Source organism: Empidonax traillii, unplaced genomic scaffold (genome assembly GCF_003031625.1).
Source record: "Empidonax traillii isolate 1590-97213 ecotype Southwest subspecies unplaced genomic scaffold, ASM303162v1 scaffold1197:size200652, whole genome shotgun sequence".
Taxonomy (NCBI): domain Eukaryota; kingdom Metazoa; phylum Chordata; class Aves; order Passeriformes; family Tyrannidae; genus Empidonax; species Empidonax traillii.
The window spans coordinates 44,581-63,844 of record NW_020956390.1 but is presented as its reverse complement, the minus strand read 5'-3'; the positions used below and the strand labels follow the sequence as shown (position 1 = coordinate 63,844).

The 19,264-nt window shown below is 46.3% G+C and overlaps 1 protein-coding gene across 1 annotated transcript in view; it reads left to right on the top strand.

Moving 5' to 3' along the window:
* LOC114069126 (myotubularin-related protein 3-like) overlaps positions 1–19,264 on the top strand; it is a gene marked incomplete at its 3' end in the record, with an annotated part of 67,391 nt that overhangs the window by 3,637 nt on the left and 44,490 nt on the right. Inside the window, exon 3 of the mRNA XM_027905709.1 lies at positions 11,572–11,632. Within this exon, the coding sequence (XP_027761510.1) occupies positions 11,572–11,632 (61 nt within the window). The remainder of the gene's footprint in view (positions 1–11,571; positions 11,633–19,264) is intronic.

Below are 19,264 nucleotides of genomic sequence, written 5' to 3'. Positions count from 1 at the left end.
TCCTTATTAACCCCTTGTGGGTGTTAATGCTGATAATTGTAATAAGGTAACCATGGAAAGATCTAGCTGGAAGTTCTTCTGGAATTTGTGTGTGGGGCAGCTAAAGACGTTGTAATAGCTGTCATGGAGGTGGTGGAACTTCGAGAAGGGGAGGAGAAAACCCCAGACTCTGAAAGAACTGCCTGAATAAGGGGCTCTTGCCCTTCCTTGGAAGAGCTGGATTTCAAAAAACTTGAAGCTGGATGGCCCTTGTTCAGCAATACTGCAACTGAGTTGTACAAGCTGCTGTACTGAAGTATTGCCACTTCTGAAAAGTGAATACTTTGAACAAGCTCCAGTGGAACTCGATTTTATTTTTCCTCTTGACTAGGAATGCAGTGAAAAGCTGGAAAGCAGCAGTGGCTTGGGGGCAGGCTGTTGTACATCACCAGTCATGCCAGTAATGAAATGTGTCCTCAATAACACATGCTAATGGATTTTAAGCAACATTAAACTTCTTTTTAAGAGAAATTTAACAAAAAAATACCGGATTGTAAATACTTTAAAATGTAACTTTGCAGGCTGGTGTTGAAAGAGGACAGAACATCAAAGAAACCAAGGCTTGGAGAAGCACTGTAGGTGACAAGTAAAGCGAGTTGTCCTTTGCCTTGCTCAGCACATCTCACTGCTTCCAGCCATCATTGTGATGGACTCTGAGTAGCCACGATGGAAGTGGAGTTGGGTTTGCTCTGCGCAGCTTCCGCCTGAGATGCTGAGGGGCTGATGCTTTCACCGACTTGTGTGGCATGGGCTGTTCATCAGGCCCTTCTGCAGCGTGCAAACAGGAGTGCTCAGCCTCAGGTTTTAGCTGGTGGGTGTCTGGTGGAGCGTTGGAACTCGCACTGGACTGAGCTCAGCTTGGCACGTTGTCCTGTCACCTATGGAATCAGCTTGGAGCGAGAATGAAATGTGAAACTCGCTGTTAGTCCCTGGCTCCTTGGGAAGAGCTGGGCTTTAGGAGAGGCAGCCAGAACAGCCCAGCACCCCGACTGGGCTGTGTTCTTTATGGGGGCAACTGTAACAGGGAATGTGCCAACGTTTGAACTTCCCAGGCTGGACAGCGAGGGAGGCTTGCAGCTTGCAGAAGGTGGCCTGGAAGGCATTGAATATCTGTGTAGGAAGGACTTGTGTTCTGTTACTTTGCTATTTAGGTGTCTTCTTCCTCGCTGTTGTGTATGTGGGTCTGAGCTGTGTGTTCTGTGCTCCCTCCAGTTGATTTTAGTCCAGTCATTCTTGCATTGTCTGCAGAGCAACATCCTCTTGGTTTAATTTCAGAACTGAAGTTGTTCTTTGCTGGGACTGTCTCTAGCAGATGTGCCAGGTCTAACCTATCAGGCTTAGCCTTTACTGGAGAAAGAATTGAAAAGGACTTTTTTCACTATAATCTCAGCTTCCTACTCTTCAAGGAAACAATGTTGGTAAAGTAACTTACTGCCTGTATGTGCTTCTCTCATGCTTTACATTATCCCCGTGGCTAAGAATTCTACCAAACCCTCTCATTTATGGTTCTGCTTACCCCATTTTAAGAAAGATTTTCATCAGGGAAAACCAGTGAAAATGGTTTGAATCTTTCTTTTAACTGAGATTTCTGAAAGCAAAGTAGCATGAAATAGGTCTCTGGGGTGCCTGTATGATGAAGTCTTTTGTATTTACAAGTCTAATAGTCTCTAAGTGTTTTGAATTGTTCTGGTACTCTGAAGGTTTAGTTTCTAGAACATATAGGCAATATGGGTGGGAAGTAATGCACTTCAGGTTGGCTTTGTGGAGGAAGGCTGCTGCATTGCCATAATTAAGTCTTTGTAGTTTTTCTTTCCAATACCAGAGATTTGTGCACTGGTATAGACATTATTTATAGAAACACTGTTAGAACAGTTTTGTGTTGCCTTTTTGTGGGCCTCATTTGCTTCTCCAACTTTGGGACTGGAAACTAGGGCTATAATCAAAGCATTAATTCTGTGGTGTTACCTGGGAGGACTTCAGGAAGAAATAAAAATAGTTGTTCTTTCCCTGTATCTTTAAAAGAAGGTTTTGACTCCTCTATCAACCAGGAAAGGGCAGACTCGTGACAGAATGAGACTTGTTTTCTCCAGTGCTGCTTTCTCCACTTGTGGAAGTGCCTGGGGGAAACTGCTCCCCGGCACCTGAGAGGGGAGAGGCCAGAAATCCTGTCTGTGTGGGTTGACAGGGAGTCTGGGAAGACAAGATGCACTTGGTTGGCTCCTGAGTGCCCTTGGAGAGTGGAGCAAAGGCAGGACTGGCTGCAGGGCCTCTCCCAGCTCACCCTGAGAGCAGCCTTTCATGTAGGGCTCCTGTGCATCATTCCACTCCCAGGCCTTGGGAGTGTGACTCCTCAGTTCCTCTGAGGCTTCTCCTTGACTCCTCAAACCCCCTTATTTTTGGGGGTTTCCATATAGCTGGTGGTAGGATTTCAGAAAGCAGCTGGAAAACCAGATCTTCCCTCCAGTCTTTGTCATGGGGAGTTTAGCACAGTGTAGGTCAAGGGTAGACTACTAAAATACTGATTTTGGTTATTGAGCTGCTGGAAGTTGTAGTTGAAAGCACTGAAGAGTTGAGTGGAACTGAAGGCTGAGGTAAAGAAGTGACAAAAACACTGAGCACACAGAGGTTAAGAACCATTTATTTGAACTGCTGTGCTAGTGGAACTGCTTCTGGCTGTGGAGTCTTAATACCTTCAACATCTTCCAGTAGGTGTTAATGGGTGAGGCAACTCCCAGTACTTCTGAAGTGGAACCTCAGTTTTGTACAGGAGATGTCAGAATGATCCGGTCTAACAGCTGACCTGGTGTTAAACTCTATCCTGTCACTCTTATGCTATCACCAGGGCCTTTCAAAATGAGTTAAAGTCCAACGCTGCTCATTGAAGTGGCTGCCTCTGGATCTGGAACTGGTGAAAAGTTTCCTTGGAGTTTCTAGGTTTGGAATTGGTGGAGAGCATTTCCATGGAATATCCTGCCTGGTAGTTAGGAGGGCCCGAAGAGCCTGACTGTGCCTGTTCTCTCGGCGAGCAGATGAGGACAGGGAGGGAGCTGGGGCTGTGATTCCATCTCTTGTAGCCGTAATTGGCCTAAATGTATACCTGGGAAAGCTCTGGTTATTCCTGCTATCTGCCAGAGTGTAATTGCTGTCATTGAAACTTAAACCAGAGATAAATGAGAGGCTGGGAGGTTGTGCCGGTTGCAGTGGTTGCTGTTTGCTTTGAGACCCTTTCAGACCTAGTGCTGCATTTGCTGCAGCTGCAAAGTGTTCTCAGTTTTCTCCCCTCCAGCCTTTGGTGTCTTCTCTAAAACTGCTGTTACCAAAGCTGACTTTTACTGCTCTGGGGCTCTCTCAGTTCAGGCTTTTCAAATACCTGTCTGTCTGCTGGCAAAGAACAGAAGAGCCAAAAGGAGAGGCAGTGAGAAGAAAACTCACCTGCCATATCACAGAGCAGCTTTACTTGAAAAGTGATGTGAGGGCAGGTCTCTGTCTCCACTGTTTGCTGTGGCCTGACCAGAGGAGAAACACTGGAGTTGTTTTCACCTCATAGCTTTGATTGTATTGTATTTGAATTTTCTTTATTTCCTTTTTGTTTCCACTTCTGAGAACAAATAGTTAGTGTAATGTAGGCATTATTGAACTTTTGATCCACCGAACCTAAGATGTCTAAGCAGATTGCATTTCTGGGTTATTTTGATTTTCCCTTCATAAATGGAAGCTGAAAGCAAGTGAAGTGTACTTAATGTAAACTCACAAGTTTACTGCCTCTGCCTGCAGACCTTTTCTTTCCATCTAAACACTGTGCCTAGGTTTTTTTAAGAGTGGATAAGCTTTTCATCAAATTAATGACTAATCCTTATCAAACAAGTGTTCATCTTTACAATTACAGAACAGGAATGCTTAATTGTGTGCTGATTGGTGAACATACTAGTCATGAGTACATTTGAGAATTCAGATTCTTAATTTTCTCTCACTGCTGGTAGCAGGAATTTGCTGTGAACAGGGCATTATATTCTGGTTGGATACCCATTATGATTAAATTATCATCTTTGTCTATGTTCAGTGAACCTTTCTTTGAGTAACTTCCAAAAGAATGCACCTTTTTTGCACTTTGGGAAAATCTGAACTCTCTGAGGAAAAAGGAGGAAGATGGAAGAAAGGTAAATATTTTCAGGTCTGCTCAGCTTTCCTTGTAGGTTTGGCTAATGGATTATGGTCAAGGCATGGTTGTGTTCTAATGCAGAATACAATAGCTTGCTTGTTTTCTTTTACTTTGAGCTGGAATCTCTTAATCCCTTCAGACTCAAGCATGAGTATCACATGATTTGGAGGTGTTTGGTTAGTGTACTTCCCTGCTGCAGAGCATCCCTGGACAGAGCACAGGAGTAAATTGGGGCTGCAGGGAGAAGCCACTTGGAAATTTTTCAGGTTTGGAGATCCAAGTGTTGAACAGTCCGTGCTGGCACAACTGTGGGGTCAGTTAGGCTGGAAGGAAGGAGCCCAGATACCTGCCCTAAAACTCCAGGCTCATTAGGAAAAGGGCTGCAAGTTGAGTGTACTGACACTGCACCTGCACGTTCAACACTCCTGCACTACTCAAACCGCCGACCAGGCCATTTGTAGGGAAACTGCCTTGAAGGAAAACTGGTGGAACAGCTAATTGAAGGTCCTTCCTTCACAATCTGTGACCACATGGGACATCAGTGGGGTTATAGCTGTATCGGTAATACTCATAACCCCTTATTAAAGTGAAACAATAGTAAGTATTCATTAACAGCCAATTTCTAAACATAGTAACGTCTTGTATAGCTGCCTAATGGTACCACCGTGCCTGGTTACTGTTGTGCTGCTTTTCCCCCTTTCAGTTCTGCAGGCTTTAGGAGCTGGAACCAAAATGCCTTCCACATGTCAAACTGGAATTTTGGCTTATAATGACAGGCTGAGTGCTGGCACTTGATGAGGGTGACTGCTCACCACTGACCTGGGGACAGCACTGGGCAAGGGGTGTGCTAAAATAGAATAGGGTTCCCTGGAGAGCTGAAATATGGTAATGAAGAGGAGGGTGAGAAGACTTCAGGGAGTTACAAGGTGCTGCTCTTGACTCTTGGTGCTGCTTTTGCAGAATTTGGTCCGTTAAGCACGAGGTGAGTGCTGCTTTCCTGGAGCTGCTGCTTGCCCAGGTGTTTCACCTGCAGAGCGGTGGAGGTAATTGGGGCGCTGCAGTCGTGGTGGCTCCATACTTAGCTCATTACTCCAGCAAATTATCTTTTCCTTCTCAAGTGTTGACTGGCAGGCTGGTTGCAGAGCTGTCTGGCTTTCCATTGCCGGGGCATTCCAGCTCCTCTGCAGTGTTTGCATCGCACGGGCACCTCTTCCTGGGAGCTCTGGAAAGGCTGGTGGTCCCCCAGCAGCAGGAGGGTCTGAGGATGGGAGTCTGTAGTAATTCAAGGTGGTGCTGGGGCAAAGGTTGGACTTGATGATCTCAGAAGTCTTTTCCCACCTGGTTGGTTCTGTGATTCTGTGAATTCATTGAGGGGGAAACAAGCAATGCCAAACCTGCTGTTGTAATCAGCTTGGAGCAGGAAGCGATCGTGAAACCTGCTCGGTGCTCTGCTCACCTGTGGAGGGTGGTTGGGTCCATCCCTGCCACTGCTGATGCCTCAGCTGGGTGGGTCTGGCGTTCACCTGGGGGAGTCATCCTGGGGAGCTGTGGACAGAGGATTTTGCTCCATTTGACAAGTATAAGATTGTTATACCAGAGACAATAAGAGCTATTTAGTGCTTTCCTTTCTAAGCCCGGTTCTTGGCTGAGCTGTTTGTGTCAGGCCCCAGTTTGGGAGCTCCCCTGCTCTGAGGGTCACACCCAGAGCCCATTACAGTTAATGGAGCTGTTGCCTCACGCCCGCCGTGCTCCCATTCAGCTCTCAGGTATGAAGACTTTTCCTCTTGCATAAGACGACTTGATTTGCTGGGCTCGGCCAGGAAACAGTTGGCAGCTCCCTAAGGAGTGAGTTCCACGCTGCTGTGCCCCGTAGCTTCTTTTTCTAAGCATTAGTATTTGGAGTTATTGTCCAGCTTTTTAAACTGTACAACTGCCCGAGGCTGGCCCACTGCTCACACAAAGGCAGGGATTACCTGCCAGCCCCTGCTGGATGCAGATCCTTCCCTGCTTCCAGCAGACTTCCTGCTCCTAGACCCACATGGTTTGGCGTTCAGAGTGGACACAAAGCAGGGCTAAGCCTCACGGATTGAACGTATTTCAAGAGCCTCAAAATGGCAACATGGCTCAGTTTGCCTTTTCTCTTTTGAATTTCTAAGTATTTCTAACTACTATATTTATTTTTTCTGCTTCTCCCAACAACATTCAGTTTTCAGTCTCATCATAAATCCTTTCTACCGTGTGTCAATCCCAGCAGGCCAAGTCATGTACTAGTTAAGAAATGATTTTTCTATAAATATGCTACAGGTCTAGTAACATTTGTTATTGAGCTGAAGGGACTTCACTTACCAAAAGCAAGGAGTGCTAAGTTAAAACAAGCCAAAGAAGCTGCTCTGAAGTGACTTGTATCATGAAAAGGAGGAGAAAGGACTGAAAGTTTTTTTCTTTACCATATTAGAAGTAAGCAGGTGGGCTGGGGAGAATCTAATCAAGCTTACAGTTTAAAGAAAGGCTTAATGCCAAAACACCCTCAAAACCTAATTTATGTGCTTCAACTCCCCAGTTTTTATACTGCCTCTTGCCAAGACAACTAAGGAATTCCTAGAGCTATTCTGAATTTCCAGGCTGGGTTTGGAACACGATATCCACTTCTGCAGGTGCAGGGAATGCTGCAGCCTGTTCGGGTAGGTTGGTGAGCCTTGGTGGTTTTATTGCTGGTTTATTTGATTTTCAGCAGTCTGGAGATGCTGCTCTGAAGCACATTTGTGATGCAGTTGCAGGTGTAGCCAGCTGGGATTTTACTGCTTGCAAAAGGTCAGCTTTGAAGCTTCCATGAGTTGATAAACAGCAAACTTGAGGCTGGTGTTGCAGCAATTGTTTTCTAGAGTTCCAAGCCTCCTGCTTGACTTGGGAAAACTTAGGAGGAAGAATTTTTTGTGGTGTTGACGTTCTTAAGATCTCCTTAACTATTTGTTTTAACTAATTAAAATGCAAGAGGTAAAGGAATACCCTGGGGTCAGTTCAGAGAGGGCTTTTGCAGCTGAGTGAAGATGAGCAGTGGCAGAAGAACTCGGTGCATCCTTCACATCTGCAAAGAAAACCCAACCAGCACCTTGTTCCAGCAGCACCTGGGTTGTGCCACTGTGCTCTCCCTGGGTCACCTCACGGTGAGTGCTGGTGAAAGACTTGACTTAGCCAGAGTTTGGACATGTTGAAACAAATTTGATGGCTTGAAACTTGTCTGAAGAATCTGCTGCTTGTCCGGTGCCTCCTGAGGAGCTGCTCCACCTGTGACCACTCAAAAATCAAGACTTGGTTACTTTGCTTATTTTTTTAATAACATTATAACTCGGAGGTTAACTGACATATTGGCAGCTTTATTGCATGTTAGAATGTGAAAGAGAAATGGTGAACCTTTCTGTGGAGCTGGGGATCCACAGATCAAGCTGGGTGAGTGACAGCTCAGCCTCTACAAGGAATTCAGAGCATCTTTGCCATGTTATAAAAAGCTTGTTGCCTGGTGCTGATCTGTTCCTCCAACACTGAGCTTTTTGTAACCTTTAAACTCTAAGTATAGGGTAGGAATTTATCCAGTTAAAACCTGCATTTGTTTGAAGGGTTAACTCCTGCCTGTTCACCTCTGCCCCACATCTCCAGATCTCAGTTATTTAAATACCAAGGTGTGTGTCACTCACTGGGTAGGGAGGTTTTTCCTTTAGCAGAAAGAAGTAAATGTGACCTGTAGAGAACAAGCAGCTGTGCCTGTCTTCCCACACCTTCCTCATTCTTCAATCTTGCTTATTTACAGTGTGGAACTGTTAAATTAGGACTTAGAGTTGGTCTGCAGGTGAGTTCTTGCCTGTGAAAATCTGGAAATACTTCTGAGATTGGTGTCTTAATTTCAACCTTATCTCGAAGTGATGTGTTTTACATTGTCTGTGATGTCAGTTTTACAGGTTTTCTTTTGGGGAGGAATGGGGAAAAGTCCTTATTAATATCTCATCTGAAGTAGGCTGGGTGAATAACATATGCTGGAATATCTTAAAAATGAAGTGCTGGATGGAGTAGGTTGGATGGAAGGGTCTGAAAGCTTCAGTTCTGAAGGAAGGAATAAGTCTTCTAGTTTGTCTAGTTAGGCTTGTCCTACTTTGAAGCCTCACTGAATTTTCAAGTGGAGAAGCAGCAGATTTGCTTGGTGTTGAACAGCAGGCTTCAATTCTATCCGTTTTTAGTATTTTGAGATAGCTTGGTGTAAACCTTTCACAGAAATGCTGCTCTTCTTACTGAGCTGGTGAGTTGAGTTCATCACAACTCAAATGTTGTTCTTTCTCTTCCTTCCAGCCCTTTAACTCCTTGTCACAAGTGACAGCGTTCCTTGCAGGCAGATTGGAGGTAGAAATCTGCAACTTTAGCTGTGTTAGTGTCGTGTCAGCCTTTGCATCCTCCAGGTTTAAGGGGCAGTCTTAGTGCCACGTTCAGACTGATACTCTGGAGGGGATTTTTAACCCTTCTAGACCAGGGTTGCTGCAAGTAAAGCATTTAACATGTGTTTCTGCAGGGCTTTGTTGTGCTTCTGTAGGTAAATGGTCCCTGTGCTGGGGTTGCCCTGGGCAGAGGATGGAGCCTGGGAAAGGTGCAGAGCAGCAGGGCTGCTCCGTGGATCCTGTGCCTCCATCTGCTCGTGGCACTGGGATCTTGGGCTGACCTGCTGGCACAGGCAGCCCTAAATGCTGAAAGGGTATCTGCTCCAGCCCATTTCAGATTATCCCTCAGAAATGCAGCTCCTCAGGCTGTTCTGTGTCTGTGGTATTGCTTGAGATTTATGTAGGAAGTGGGAGCAGATGCATTCCTTTTTCTCAGAGCTTTTATTAATTGTTAACTGAAGCAGTTGGATCGCTGGGGTTTGTTCAGTATTTGTGGTAAGATTTGATATGTTGCTTGATAAATGCTCATGTGTTTTCCACAGATAACATGTGCCTGTTCCTTGTGGGTTATGGAGCTGGGGGCTGCTTTTGGATCTGTGGATGTTAAGGTGGTTGTGTTTTTATTTTAACCCAGCAGAGAGGACTAATGAACTGAAACTTCAGACCGGAGAGTTACTCAGTGATACTGTTGTTGTCACTGAGCTGCTAAAAAATAATGCTGAGAACTTAGCAAGACCAGATGGATGTTGTGGAAAACACAAATGTATCTATTTCAGAGCCTCCCCTGGAGGTAACAAAGCCTTCAGTGGTAACTGTGCTCAGACAGAGATTCCTCCTGGCTCGAACAAGACGGAACGTCCTTCTTGACGTTCTTTACCTATACCACAAGGACCTGCAGTTCTTACTGGTGGGGTTGTTTCCTGTGAGCAGAGTGATTCCCTGTCAGTTTACCGTGCTACTCGAAGGCAGGATTCACTCCCAGCGTGCCCCAGGGAGGGCAGAGCATGTGCAGGGCTGTGTGTGCCGGGGTGAGTGACTGCAGAGCCCTGGCAGGTCCCTTCCCTGGGATCACGTATCCGTCTGGGAGGGAGCAGCCGCTCTGCCAGCACACTTAATCTACTTTTGATTCGTCAGGATCTCCAAGACAGAAACAAAAAGCACTTTGTCCTGGCTGGACTCGAGGACTGACACTTGAATGGCTCTTTCCATTGTCTATTCACTGGCTGGTGAGCCGCTCCCGCAGCGGAGCGCATTGTTGTGGAGCAGCCACTTCACTGCCGGGCTCGCAGGCTCTGGGCTGCCGCGGGAGCATCTCCGAGCAGCAGCCTCACAGGAGGCGCTTGTTCGAGCAGTTCCAAGGTCAGCCTTGGCAGTGGAACTCACTCAGACTTCCCTGGCAACTGCTGGCCCTTCAGTGGAGAGGTCAGTGCCAGGGCTGGCTCACTGCTGCCGTCCTCACCTCCTGCCTGCTGTGGCTCCCTGCCCCCTTCAAGTGACAGAAAGGTATCACCGGAGGTACCTTTTGATCAGAAGCTCCCCAGAATCCCTGGAGCTTTGGGGGACTCTCCAGGGAATCGTTCGTGCTTATTTATGCTTTATTGCTGAGAGAATCTGACAGAATATTCTGGAAATACTGCAGTCCAAGTCCTAGTTATTTTGTTGTAATGAACTTTTCTTCACTGCTAATCCCAAGTATCCAGATACAGGACAAAGTTTGGGTCTTTACCTCCTTGTGTAATTTCTCTGTGGCTGTTTTCTGACGCTCTGATCATCAGGGTTTTTAATTTCCAATACACAGACCTGTGTGAGAATTTCCCTGATACTTGCAGGTGATCATGAAGTATTTGGTTTATCTTGAAATAGTTGAGCTTGGTTTCCTACTGTTAATTCCATGCTCTTTAGGCTTCTGTTTGCATTTACCTCTGTTAGGCAATAATAATTAACTCAAAGCATTGAACTGATGGAGTTATTGTGTTGGGAGAACAAACCAATAACCATAATGCAATAAGCATTACTGCCGCTTCCTGGTAATGAAAATTCCAGTAGTGGAGGCCTTGATTTAATTTTTAAGCTTTGAGAAAATAGTAGTGGTGATAAAATGACTTTATAACTGAGTCTCACTTAGGCAGCCACTTAGTGCTAGGAAAAATCTTGGGGTGTGAGGAAGAATCGTGGTTGGAAGAATCGTGCAGCTGTTGAGGATAAAAGCTGTTTGTGTTAATAGAGGGAATGTCTGAGCTCTTGCTGTTCACATTTGAACCCCAACCTGCAGTGTGCAGCTCTGGTTTTAAATTACTGTTGCTTCCCCAGACAGTCTGGATGACATTGTTTACTTCCTTCAAGTGAGTCTGTCTGGATGTATTTAAGCTGGAAACTGCAGAGTTAAGGGCAGTTGGATATTCCTGTCCTCCCACCAGACCGCACAGTTGAATTAAGAATGTTTCTGTCTCCTGAAGTGGGTGTTCAAAATAGGTAAGAACTGCCCACTAAGGGATAGAATGTGGGACTTCTTAAAAGGGAAAATATCAGAGACAAAATCTGGCTTTTGGTGAGGTGAATCTTCCTTAAGGTGTCTGGGGCAGTTTTTGTGTGCAGCTGGCGTGGCCCTGGCACTGAGGATGCCTCCAGGAGAGGTGGATCTCTCTTGGCTGCAGATGGCTTTGGCAGTTTTCTGGGCATGAAGGGCTGGTTAACCAGCACAGCTGGAGCAGGAGGGCAGATCCAGCCTGGCAGGGCCCAGGGGACAGCCCTGAGGAAGCTGGCTGTGTTGTGTAAGGACAGCTGTGACTCAGTGGGCAGTGGAAGCACGTGGCTCAACTTAAGCAGTATCACTGCCCAAGCCAGAGCGAGGGCTCCCAACCTCACCAGTTTGATCCCATTACCCTCTTAAGTGACATCACACCTCCAAAGCTTGTTTCTTACCTCACTCTGTGTTATTGTGCTTGCTTTTAGGCACTGATTTCCAGCTGTGCAGGCTGAAGCACTGCTGTATGCTCTGCAGATCAGCTCATGGGTGAGTGGGCACTGACTCAGACATTCCTGCGCACACACGCTCCTCACGTGCAGGGAGATCCTGTTCTCTCCCAGTTCAGAAGCTTCTGGTACAACAGACTTGCTCCAAAGCCAACGTCTCATGGTTTATCTTACTGAATTTTCCATCCATTTTACAGATGCTGGCTTGGGTTATTGTATCTTAATGAGTGTTGTGTCATGGGTATTGTGTCTTAAATACTGGTATTTTGAGTGATGGTTGAAGAACTGAAGATGAATGCTTATAGGACAGCAGTGGGTTTGGAGGCTGGGGTGTCTTAATGGCACTATTAAAGTGAGCTGTAAAATTACCAGAGCCATTCTAAATATACTGGAACACTGCAGTCGTGGCAGTGATTGTGAGACCAGGCCTGGACTATGAATACAACTTACATGTGCACACTCATGTGAGAATGACAGAACAGCACGTGCTGGGCTAGGAGATAGTGTTTGCTACAGCATGATAAGGAGTGTGGCACAATTACCCTTTGCTTTTGGCGTGTCACACAGCCCCAGTGCTGTGTGGCTGTCCAGGAGAGAGTGCAGGCTACAGGCTGTGGGAAAATCACTCCTTAAAAAGAGAACACGCCTCAGTTCGTGCAGTCCATGCACAGAAATCTGCTTGTGTTGAGTATGACATTGAATAGAACATGTCAGGGAGAGTAACTTCTCGTGCAGATGAAAAACTAGAGCCATCTCCCAGCTTTGGGCTCCCAGGCTTTCCAGTTTTTCCTCTTGCTTAGGTTTTTAGGTTGCCTGTGTACTGGTTTATTCCTCACCACTCAGGTAGTTAGAGGGGAACACCTGGTAATACCTGCAGGCTCTGTGATGGGTTGGGGTGAGCTGCTCAAATGTCTGCTGCTTTCTTGCTCCTGCCTGCACAATGTGAAGGGAGTTCAGGGTGTTCTGGACAGGAAGGGACACGTGTCCTGAGAGCCAAACTATCTGAAGGGCACTGCCCAGCAGAGCTGTCTTGATAGCAGTGAGGGTGCTTAGGAAATCAGTGAAATACCAGCTCTAGACACCTTCTTAAGCCCCCTGGTCTCCTTGGCACAATTAGTTCTTTAAACACACAAACTCTTCAGGCAATCTAAAGCTGGTTGTTACTGCAGGCAGATGTGTTGATGACCTGCAGGAGGACTTGTTCTCCCTTGGGGTTGCCCTCCCGTGCTGGCAGGAGATGGGTGTTGTTCCTGGGAACATCTTCTGATGTCATGAGGCATCAGGTTCTCGAGTGAGAAGCCTTAGTTTAACCAAGTGGAAGGGAAGGGGCCTTGAATGCCAGAAAACGGGATTGCCAATGACTGATGAAGGATCTGTACCTCACTGCAGATTTCCCTTCAAGTGTCCTGGGTTTTTGATGGAGTTTAATAGACAGGCTGACTTAGTACCAGAGACAAGTGATAACTTGGGGGTGGGGTTGACATGTAAAAGTAGATGTAAGGCAGGAGGGAAAATGTGAAGAGCTGACATGCTCTCACTGCTTTAATTTCCATACCTGTGCAAGGCCTGGACATGAAATGTGTGCTGCTAAAGCCCTCTCCCTTGTGTGGGAGCAGAATGACAGGCTCCAGTTGCTCCCTCCTGCTGCTTTAATTCCTCCTAAGGCTGCTGAGGAGCAGCTTTGCTGCACGTTCTGGCAGTGCAGCCTTTCCTTGGGAACACCACTGCTGGAGCTGTCGAGTGAGCACTGGAAGGCTGAGTAAGTACCACTGGCTGATTCTCAAGTCTGACATCATATCCAAGAATCAGATGGCTCCCTCTCACCGTGGGGATAATGAAATAATTCCTACTGTGTTATTCATTAACTCACATTTCATTCAGTGGCTCCTAAGAGGATAAGGAGTACATTAGAGGTGAACTTGTATAAGCCTTCTGACATCCTTTTGATAAGTTAAATAAGAGTTAAAGCTGTGGCAGACAAAGCATGGCAGGGGGGCCTCACTGAGGGGGGCAGGTGGCCTGTGCTGTATTACAGACACACTGACTTAAAAACCAATTTAATGGCTTTTTCTTTAATGGTTTAGAAAAACAGCCTGCTTCTGAAGGTGTTGGAGAAATAACTAGTGCCCAGAGCCAGCTGAAGGTCATCCTCAGCATGGAGCCTGCTCCTGATTGAAGGGCTGTGTTCAGGTGATGCCCAGCCCCGCCCTGTGGGGCTTCAGGGCAAATGTGGGAACCCAACAACTAAATGAGGGATCTGCAGCAATAAAAGGGAGGGAAAAGCAGCCTGGTGAAGGAAGGACAGCTGCTCTTGATCTGTATAAAAACTTTTGGTACAAGAGCCTGTTGAGCCTTGCTGGGTTTCCAGTTTGGGTGTTAATGTAGCTCGAGCTTGTGTAAAATTTGGATCTCCCTTAAGTGTTCGTGTCAGGGACTCTTTCCCCTCAGCTTGAGTGCCATGTGCTGCTCTGCCAGGGAGCTTCAGAGGGGGGAGGGATTGCAGCAGTTGGTGAGGGATTTTCACTGACATGGTTGATGTTCAGGACCAATAAATCTGCACAACTCTACCTCTGGCTTTAGGGCTTTTTAAAGGAGGGAATTGTGTCAGGAGCAGGGTGGCAGCAGGAGCAGGGCAGTGATGCTGCCCCTGTGAGGCCACCCCTGGAGTGCTGTGTCCAGCTCTGAGCCCTCAGCTCAGGAATGACATGGAGGGGCTAGAGCAGGGGCAGAGAAGAGCAGCGAGGCTGGGGAAGGGACTGGAGCACAATTGCCATGAGGAGATGCTGAGGGAGCTGGGGGGGCTCAGCCTGGAGAGGAGGAGGCTCAGGGGGGACCTCAGCACTCTCTGCAACTCCTGACAGGAGGGGGAGCCAGGTGGGGGTCGGTCTCTTCTCCAGGAACCAGCAGTAGGACAAGAGGGCTCAGCCTTGAGCTTTGCCAGGGGAGGTTTAGGTTGGATATTAGGAAGGAATTTTTTCCATGGAGAGTGATCAGGCTGCCCAGGGAAGTGATGGATTCTCTGTCCCTGGAGGTGTTTGAGCAGAGCCTGGATGTGCCATCAGTGCCATGGGCTGGGTGACAAGGTGGGGTTGGATCGAGGGTTGGACTTGATGATCTCAGAGGGCTTTTCCAACCTGGCTGATCCTGTGATTTATTTTGTGGGAATTTTGTGTATTGACTCTTTTGGCTCTGATGTGAGTCCTTGGTGACCTGGGCTCCCTGATGCACCTGGCTGTGTCTGATGAAGCTGCTGCTCCAGCTGGGAATGCTGGTCTGTTCTGAAGGCTCACCAGGAGTTTGTCTCCTTCCCAAAGAGGTTTGTCTGTGCTGTGCAATTGAGGCAATAAACTAATATAAATAAAGATTAAGTTGTTTGTGGGAGGAATGATGATTGGATATTCAGGTGCCCAACAAGCTGTCTGATCTCTGGAGTGTTGCTGTGATTGCGCTGACATCAGTAATTCATCCCCACAGGTAATGGCTGAGATCATTTTAAGCAGAGGCTGCGGTAGCCTCAGACACCTGAAGAAATCCAGAATTTCCAGGTGGCCCAATAAGATCTTAAATTACCTGGTATTTGTAGAAGCACTGGGTGAGATGGTTTTATCTGGGAAGAAGTTGTATGTAGGTGGTGGTCTGGTGAGTCAGGTCAGTGCCATCCTGGAGAACCAGGTGTGTCCCTGCCCGGCTGTGGATTGTGGTCCTGGCTGGGAAGGTACTGGGAACCTTTCCAGGTGTGTGGAGAGTTATAGATTTGGTGCTGATACACAACTCCAGGCCTGGCTGCTCATCTCCGCAGCTCAGACCCCCAGCTAGTGGAGTTGTATTTCCAGACACAGAGCAGGATCCCATAAAAATTGGGAGCATTTGAAAAACTGGATTTGGGACATTTGTTCTGGGTACCAAAACTAGAAGGGTCATTCTGATGCCCTGAACTCTTAGTTCTCCAGCCTTTTAGAAATCCACGGTTGGCCCTTGACATGTGGGGCAGTGTGAGAGCTCTGGAGAGCCCCGTGGATCCTTAGAAAGGGTGCTGTCAAATGAGCAGGGCTGACAGGATTGGCTGGGCTCAGAACTCCACACTGACTACCAGGTTAAGGAAAAGGACTGTAATGAAAGTTCTGTGCTCAGGGAATGTTGTCCCACCAAATTCACTGGGTGAGGGTGGGGATTTATGGGAAGGAAGGGATGGAGAAGGTAGTTAGGGATCATACATATGCTAAGAGAACTGAGCTGAAGCTTCACAGCTTATCACAGTGTTTGCATTTCCTAATGTGTAACTCTTCACTCCGTGCTTTTTATGTGTGACCACTTGAAGCTGCAATTACAGGTTGATTTCCATGGCATGAGCAGTGAAAATACCTGCTGGGTCATTAATCCCCAGGGCTTTCAGCTTCACCTCCCTTGTTTACTTATTGTGCAACTACAGGGAGCAGCCTAGCCCACAAATCCATCACCCAGGCACTCCAGCCTGGCAGCCACCTCTTCCCCTCCAGCAGCACTCCCACACCAGTGCCCTGACTTCCTGAGGAAAACACCAAGAAATGAAGGAGTAAAAGCCCAGACCAGGCCATTGTGTCCTGCCTGTCCCACCTTGGAGGGTCTGTTTTCCAGCACCCAAGCTAATGGCAGCTGGAAGGAGAGTTCTTCAGTTCCAGCTCTTCAGGCTGAATGCAGCAGTTTGGCTCCCCTGTTCCTTGGTTCCTGATGGTATTTTTTCATCTGGAGGCCTCACCATCAGGGAAGGCTTTGGGAACAGTTCTGTCTGAAGAGGTGTCACATCTCCGAGTTGGTGGCACAGATGTGGTACCTGAATAAACAGCCATACCTTGGCTCCTTGTTCTTGGTCGACAGACTCCCCTGAGCTTGCCAAGAAAGCCTTCCTGCATAAAGATGTGATCTTTCATCCAGGAGCTGGGCTGTTTTGTGGCATTTGAATCTAAATGAGCCAAACTGTGTGCAGGCTCTTTCTGAAGAACAAGACCTGAATGCTGAGGCTGTTCCTGCAGCGAGCTGTCATTTATCTAAATTACAGATGCTTTTTCATCGCAGCTTGGAGCGTTTGCTTCTGGATTTGTGTTCACATGGAGATTTGTGTTCCACCAGCTGCATGACCTCTTGAAATGAAGGCTTGCAATAAAAGCGAGGCAGACTTGAATATTCTGAACATTGTTCTTGTCCTTATTGTTCCCTGGTTTTGCTCAGAGGAATTTGCTTCCTCTGCCTTTGAGTATTTCTCTGAAGTTGATTTCAGATTCCAGCTTTCATATTGGATCAGGGTGTCTAGAAAGAGTGTGCCTGGTGATCCTCAAACCTGGGCTGGACAAGTCTTTAAACAGCTGGATCTGATGGAACTGTGCAAGTGGAAGGTTGGACTCACTGCTTGTTCCATTCAACCCAAATTTTCTGGATTTTTTTTTGTATCCATCTTGATTCTTTGTACTTTCCCATTTGGACTTAAAGGGGCAGAAGTAATTTCTGCTTGGTTTGTAATTGCATATTAAGTGTTGAATTTGAGTCTCTCCCAGAAGGAAAAAGCTTTCTGTGAAGTTCAGTCCTCACAAACTTTACTGCAGGCAGCTTGGATAATTATGGGAAGGAAAGAAATTCCTACCCTCTCTTGGTTTGGGTTTTGAGCAGTAGAGGCACCTCATAAGATGTTTAAGGAGGTCCTTGAGGACCTGAGCAGAGTCATTTGAATTGTGTCCATACATTGTCAGCAGCTTCATCCCACGTGTGTACCACGAACTGGGATCAGCTGAGGGCAGGGGGGTTTGTCATTTAACCTCATCAGGAGAAAAGCAGGAAACCAGGACCCACCCCCCAAATTAAACCTTATCACTCCTTATTTATGTTGTATCTATGGGTTTTTTTGCCAAAACTTCCCTGATTTACTTTTTGAGTCTCAGCAAATGCACCTTGAATATTTTACTCTGGTGGGTTTTAAGACAGAGTGCTCTGGGTTCTTCATGTTCAGTAGGAACAGACTTGGTTTTGATACTAAGCTTGTTACCAGAGAGTGCTTCAGATGGAATGAGGAAGACCAAAAATAGACTAATTTAGCTAATCTTAATTTTTACTGTGGACTGCTACTTCCGTGCATTAAATTGAAGCTTGAGATCTGTAAGTCTCAGTGTAAGAATTGTTGTGTGACAAATGTGACTTGTGCTGTTTTCATGTCTTCAAGCTCATGGACTAACATGAGCATGTTCTTTTATGTCTTCATGAGATGCAATCAGAAGGGGACACTGAATTTACTGTAAGGATGGTTATTAATCTTTATATTTCTCTAAGGAAGGGTAAGTCTTGCTGGCTGATAATGATTCAGCTGCAAAACAAAATTGAAATGGATTACTGCAGTTTCCTGACATACATATTTTTTTACAATCTGGGCTTAAACCATATTTAAAATGAAAATTGCCTTCCCTGATGCATCAGTAACAGAGGGAGCTGTGAACTGCACTGACTCCTGCAGTGCCTGTGGGAGGGATGGGGATGTGCTGTGTTTGGGTAACTTGCTGAGGAGCCCAAACCTTTGTTTCTTCAAAATGATGATTTATCTTTTAATTACAATTTCTTAGTAAATTAGGTTTGTTTTGAGTCACACAGGGAAGGAGTGAATGTCCTCTAAAGGATAAAACACTTCAGTGATTGCTTATGTTCTTTGCACTGTTATTTTCCTTCCCAGGGTTTGTTGCATCTACCAAAAGGAATGAGTTTCTTCAGGGAAAAAGAAGTGAGAGAGGTTTTAAATTAGGGGGTTTTTGACTTGAATGAGTCCACACTCAAGCAGATTTTGGGGGCAGTGTGTTGTGGATGGTCCCCTAAGAGCTGACAGGACACAAATGTCTGTACAGGCAGTTACATTCCTGCAGCCGTGCAAGACTGGAAGCAAAGGTTGCTTGTTATTCTCTTACATTACTGATTTGTTGTCCTTTTCTAAAGGCCATTAGTATAAAATATGGTATTGCAGTAATATCTCTTCTTGTTAAAAACTGATACAGAGCTTAAGTGAGCAGGTAGGAAATCCAGACTTCAATCTCCACGTTCCCCAGAGACACTCATCCCTGCTGAAATCCCTGTTTCAGTGGCAAGGCTGAGCAGAGGAGGTACAGTTACCCTGCAGGATGAATTCCTTTTTCCACACAAGGCAAGGGTCTGCTGGTATCCTGTGGAGGCTTGAACTTCAGTGGATTTTAGCTTTAAACAGGAGAAGAGAGAGACTGTTAACTGGAAATCTGTCAAATCTTTCACCATCTGCAGTCTGTTGCAGAACTTCATTTCAGTTCTAGCAGAGACTGTGTGTTTTGATACACATACGTGCCTTAAGCAACCACAAAACCTTCTTTGGTGCCTCTGAAATGCCTCCATGTATTTAACTTTGGCTTGGTGCTGTTTAGGTTTTTAGAATAAGCATATTCTGTTAATCCAAGTAAATTCTTTCCTGGCTCTGAGGGGCTGTGCAACTGCAGTGTAAGTGAACAGGCCTGGATACTTTGAGTATGGGGGAAGTTGTTATGGAGGGAAGATTTGGGGGAGCTGGGGCTGAACTGAGCCTCCCTGGGCAGTCTGGAAGCAGGACTTTAGAAATTGTAATAGTTCTTTGACCTGTTGAAGATTTGAACATTGCATGGCATCTGACATTGCAGAGCTGGAGGACTACTGGGCTTAG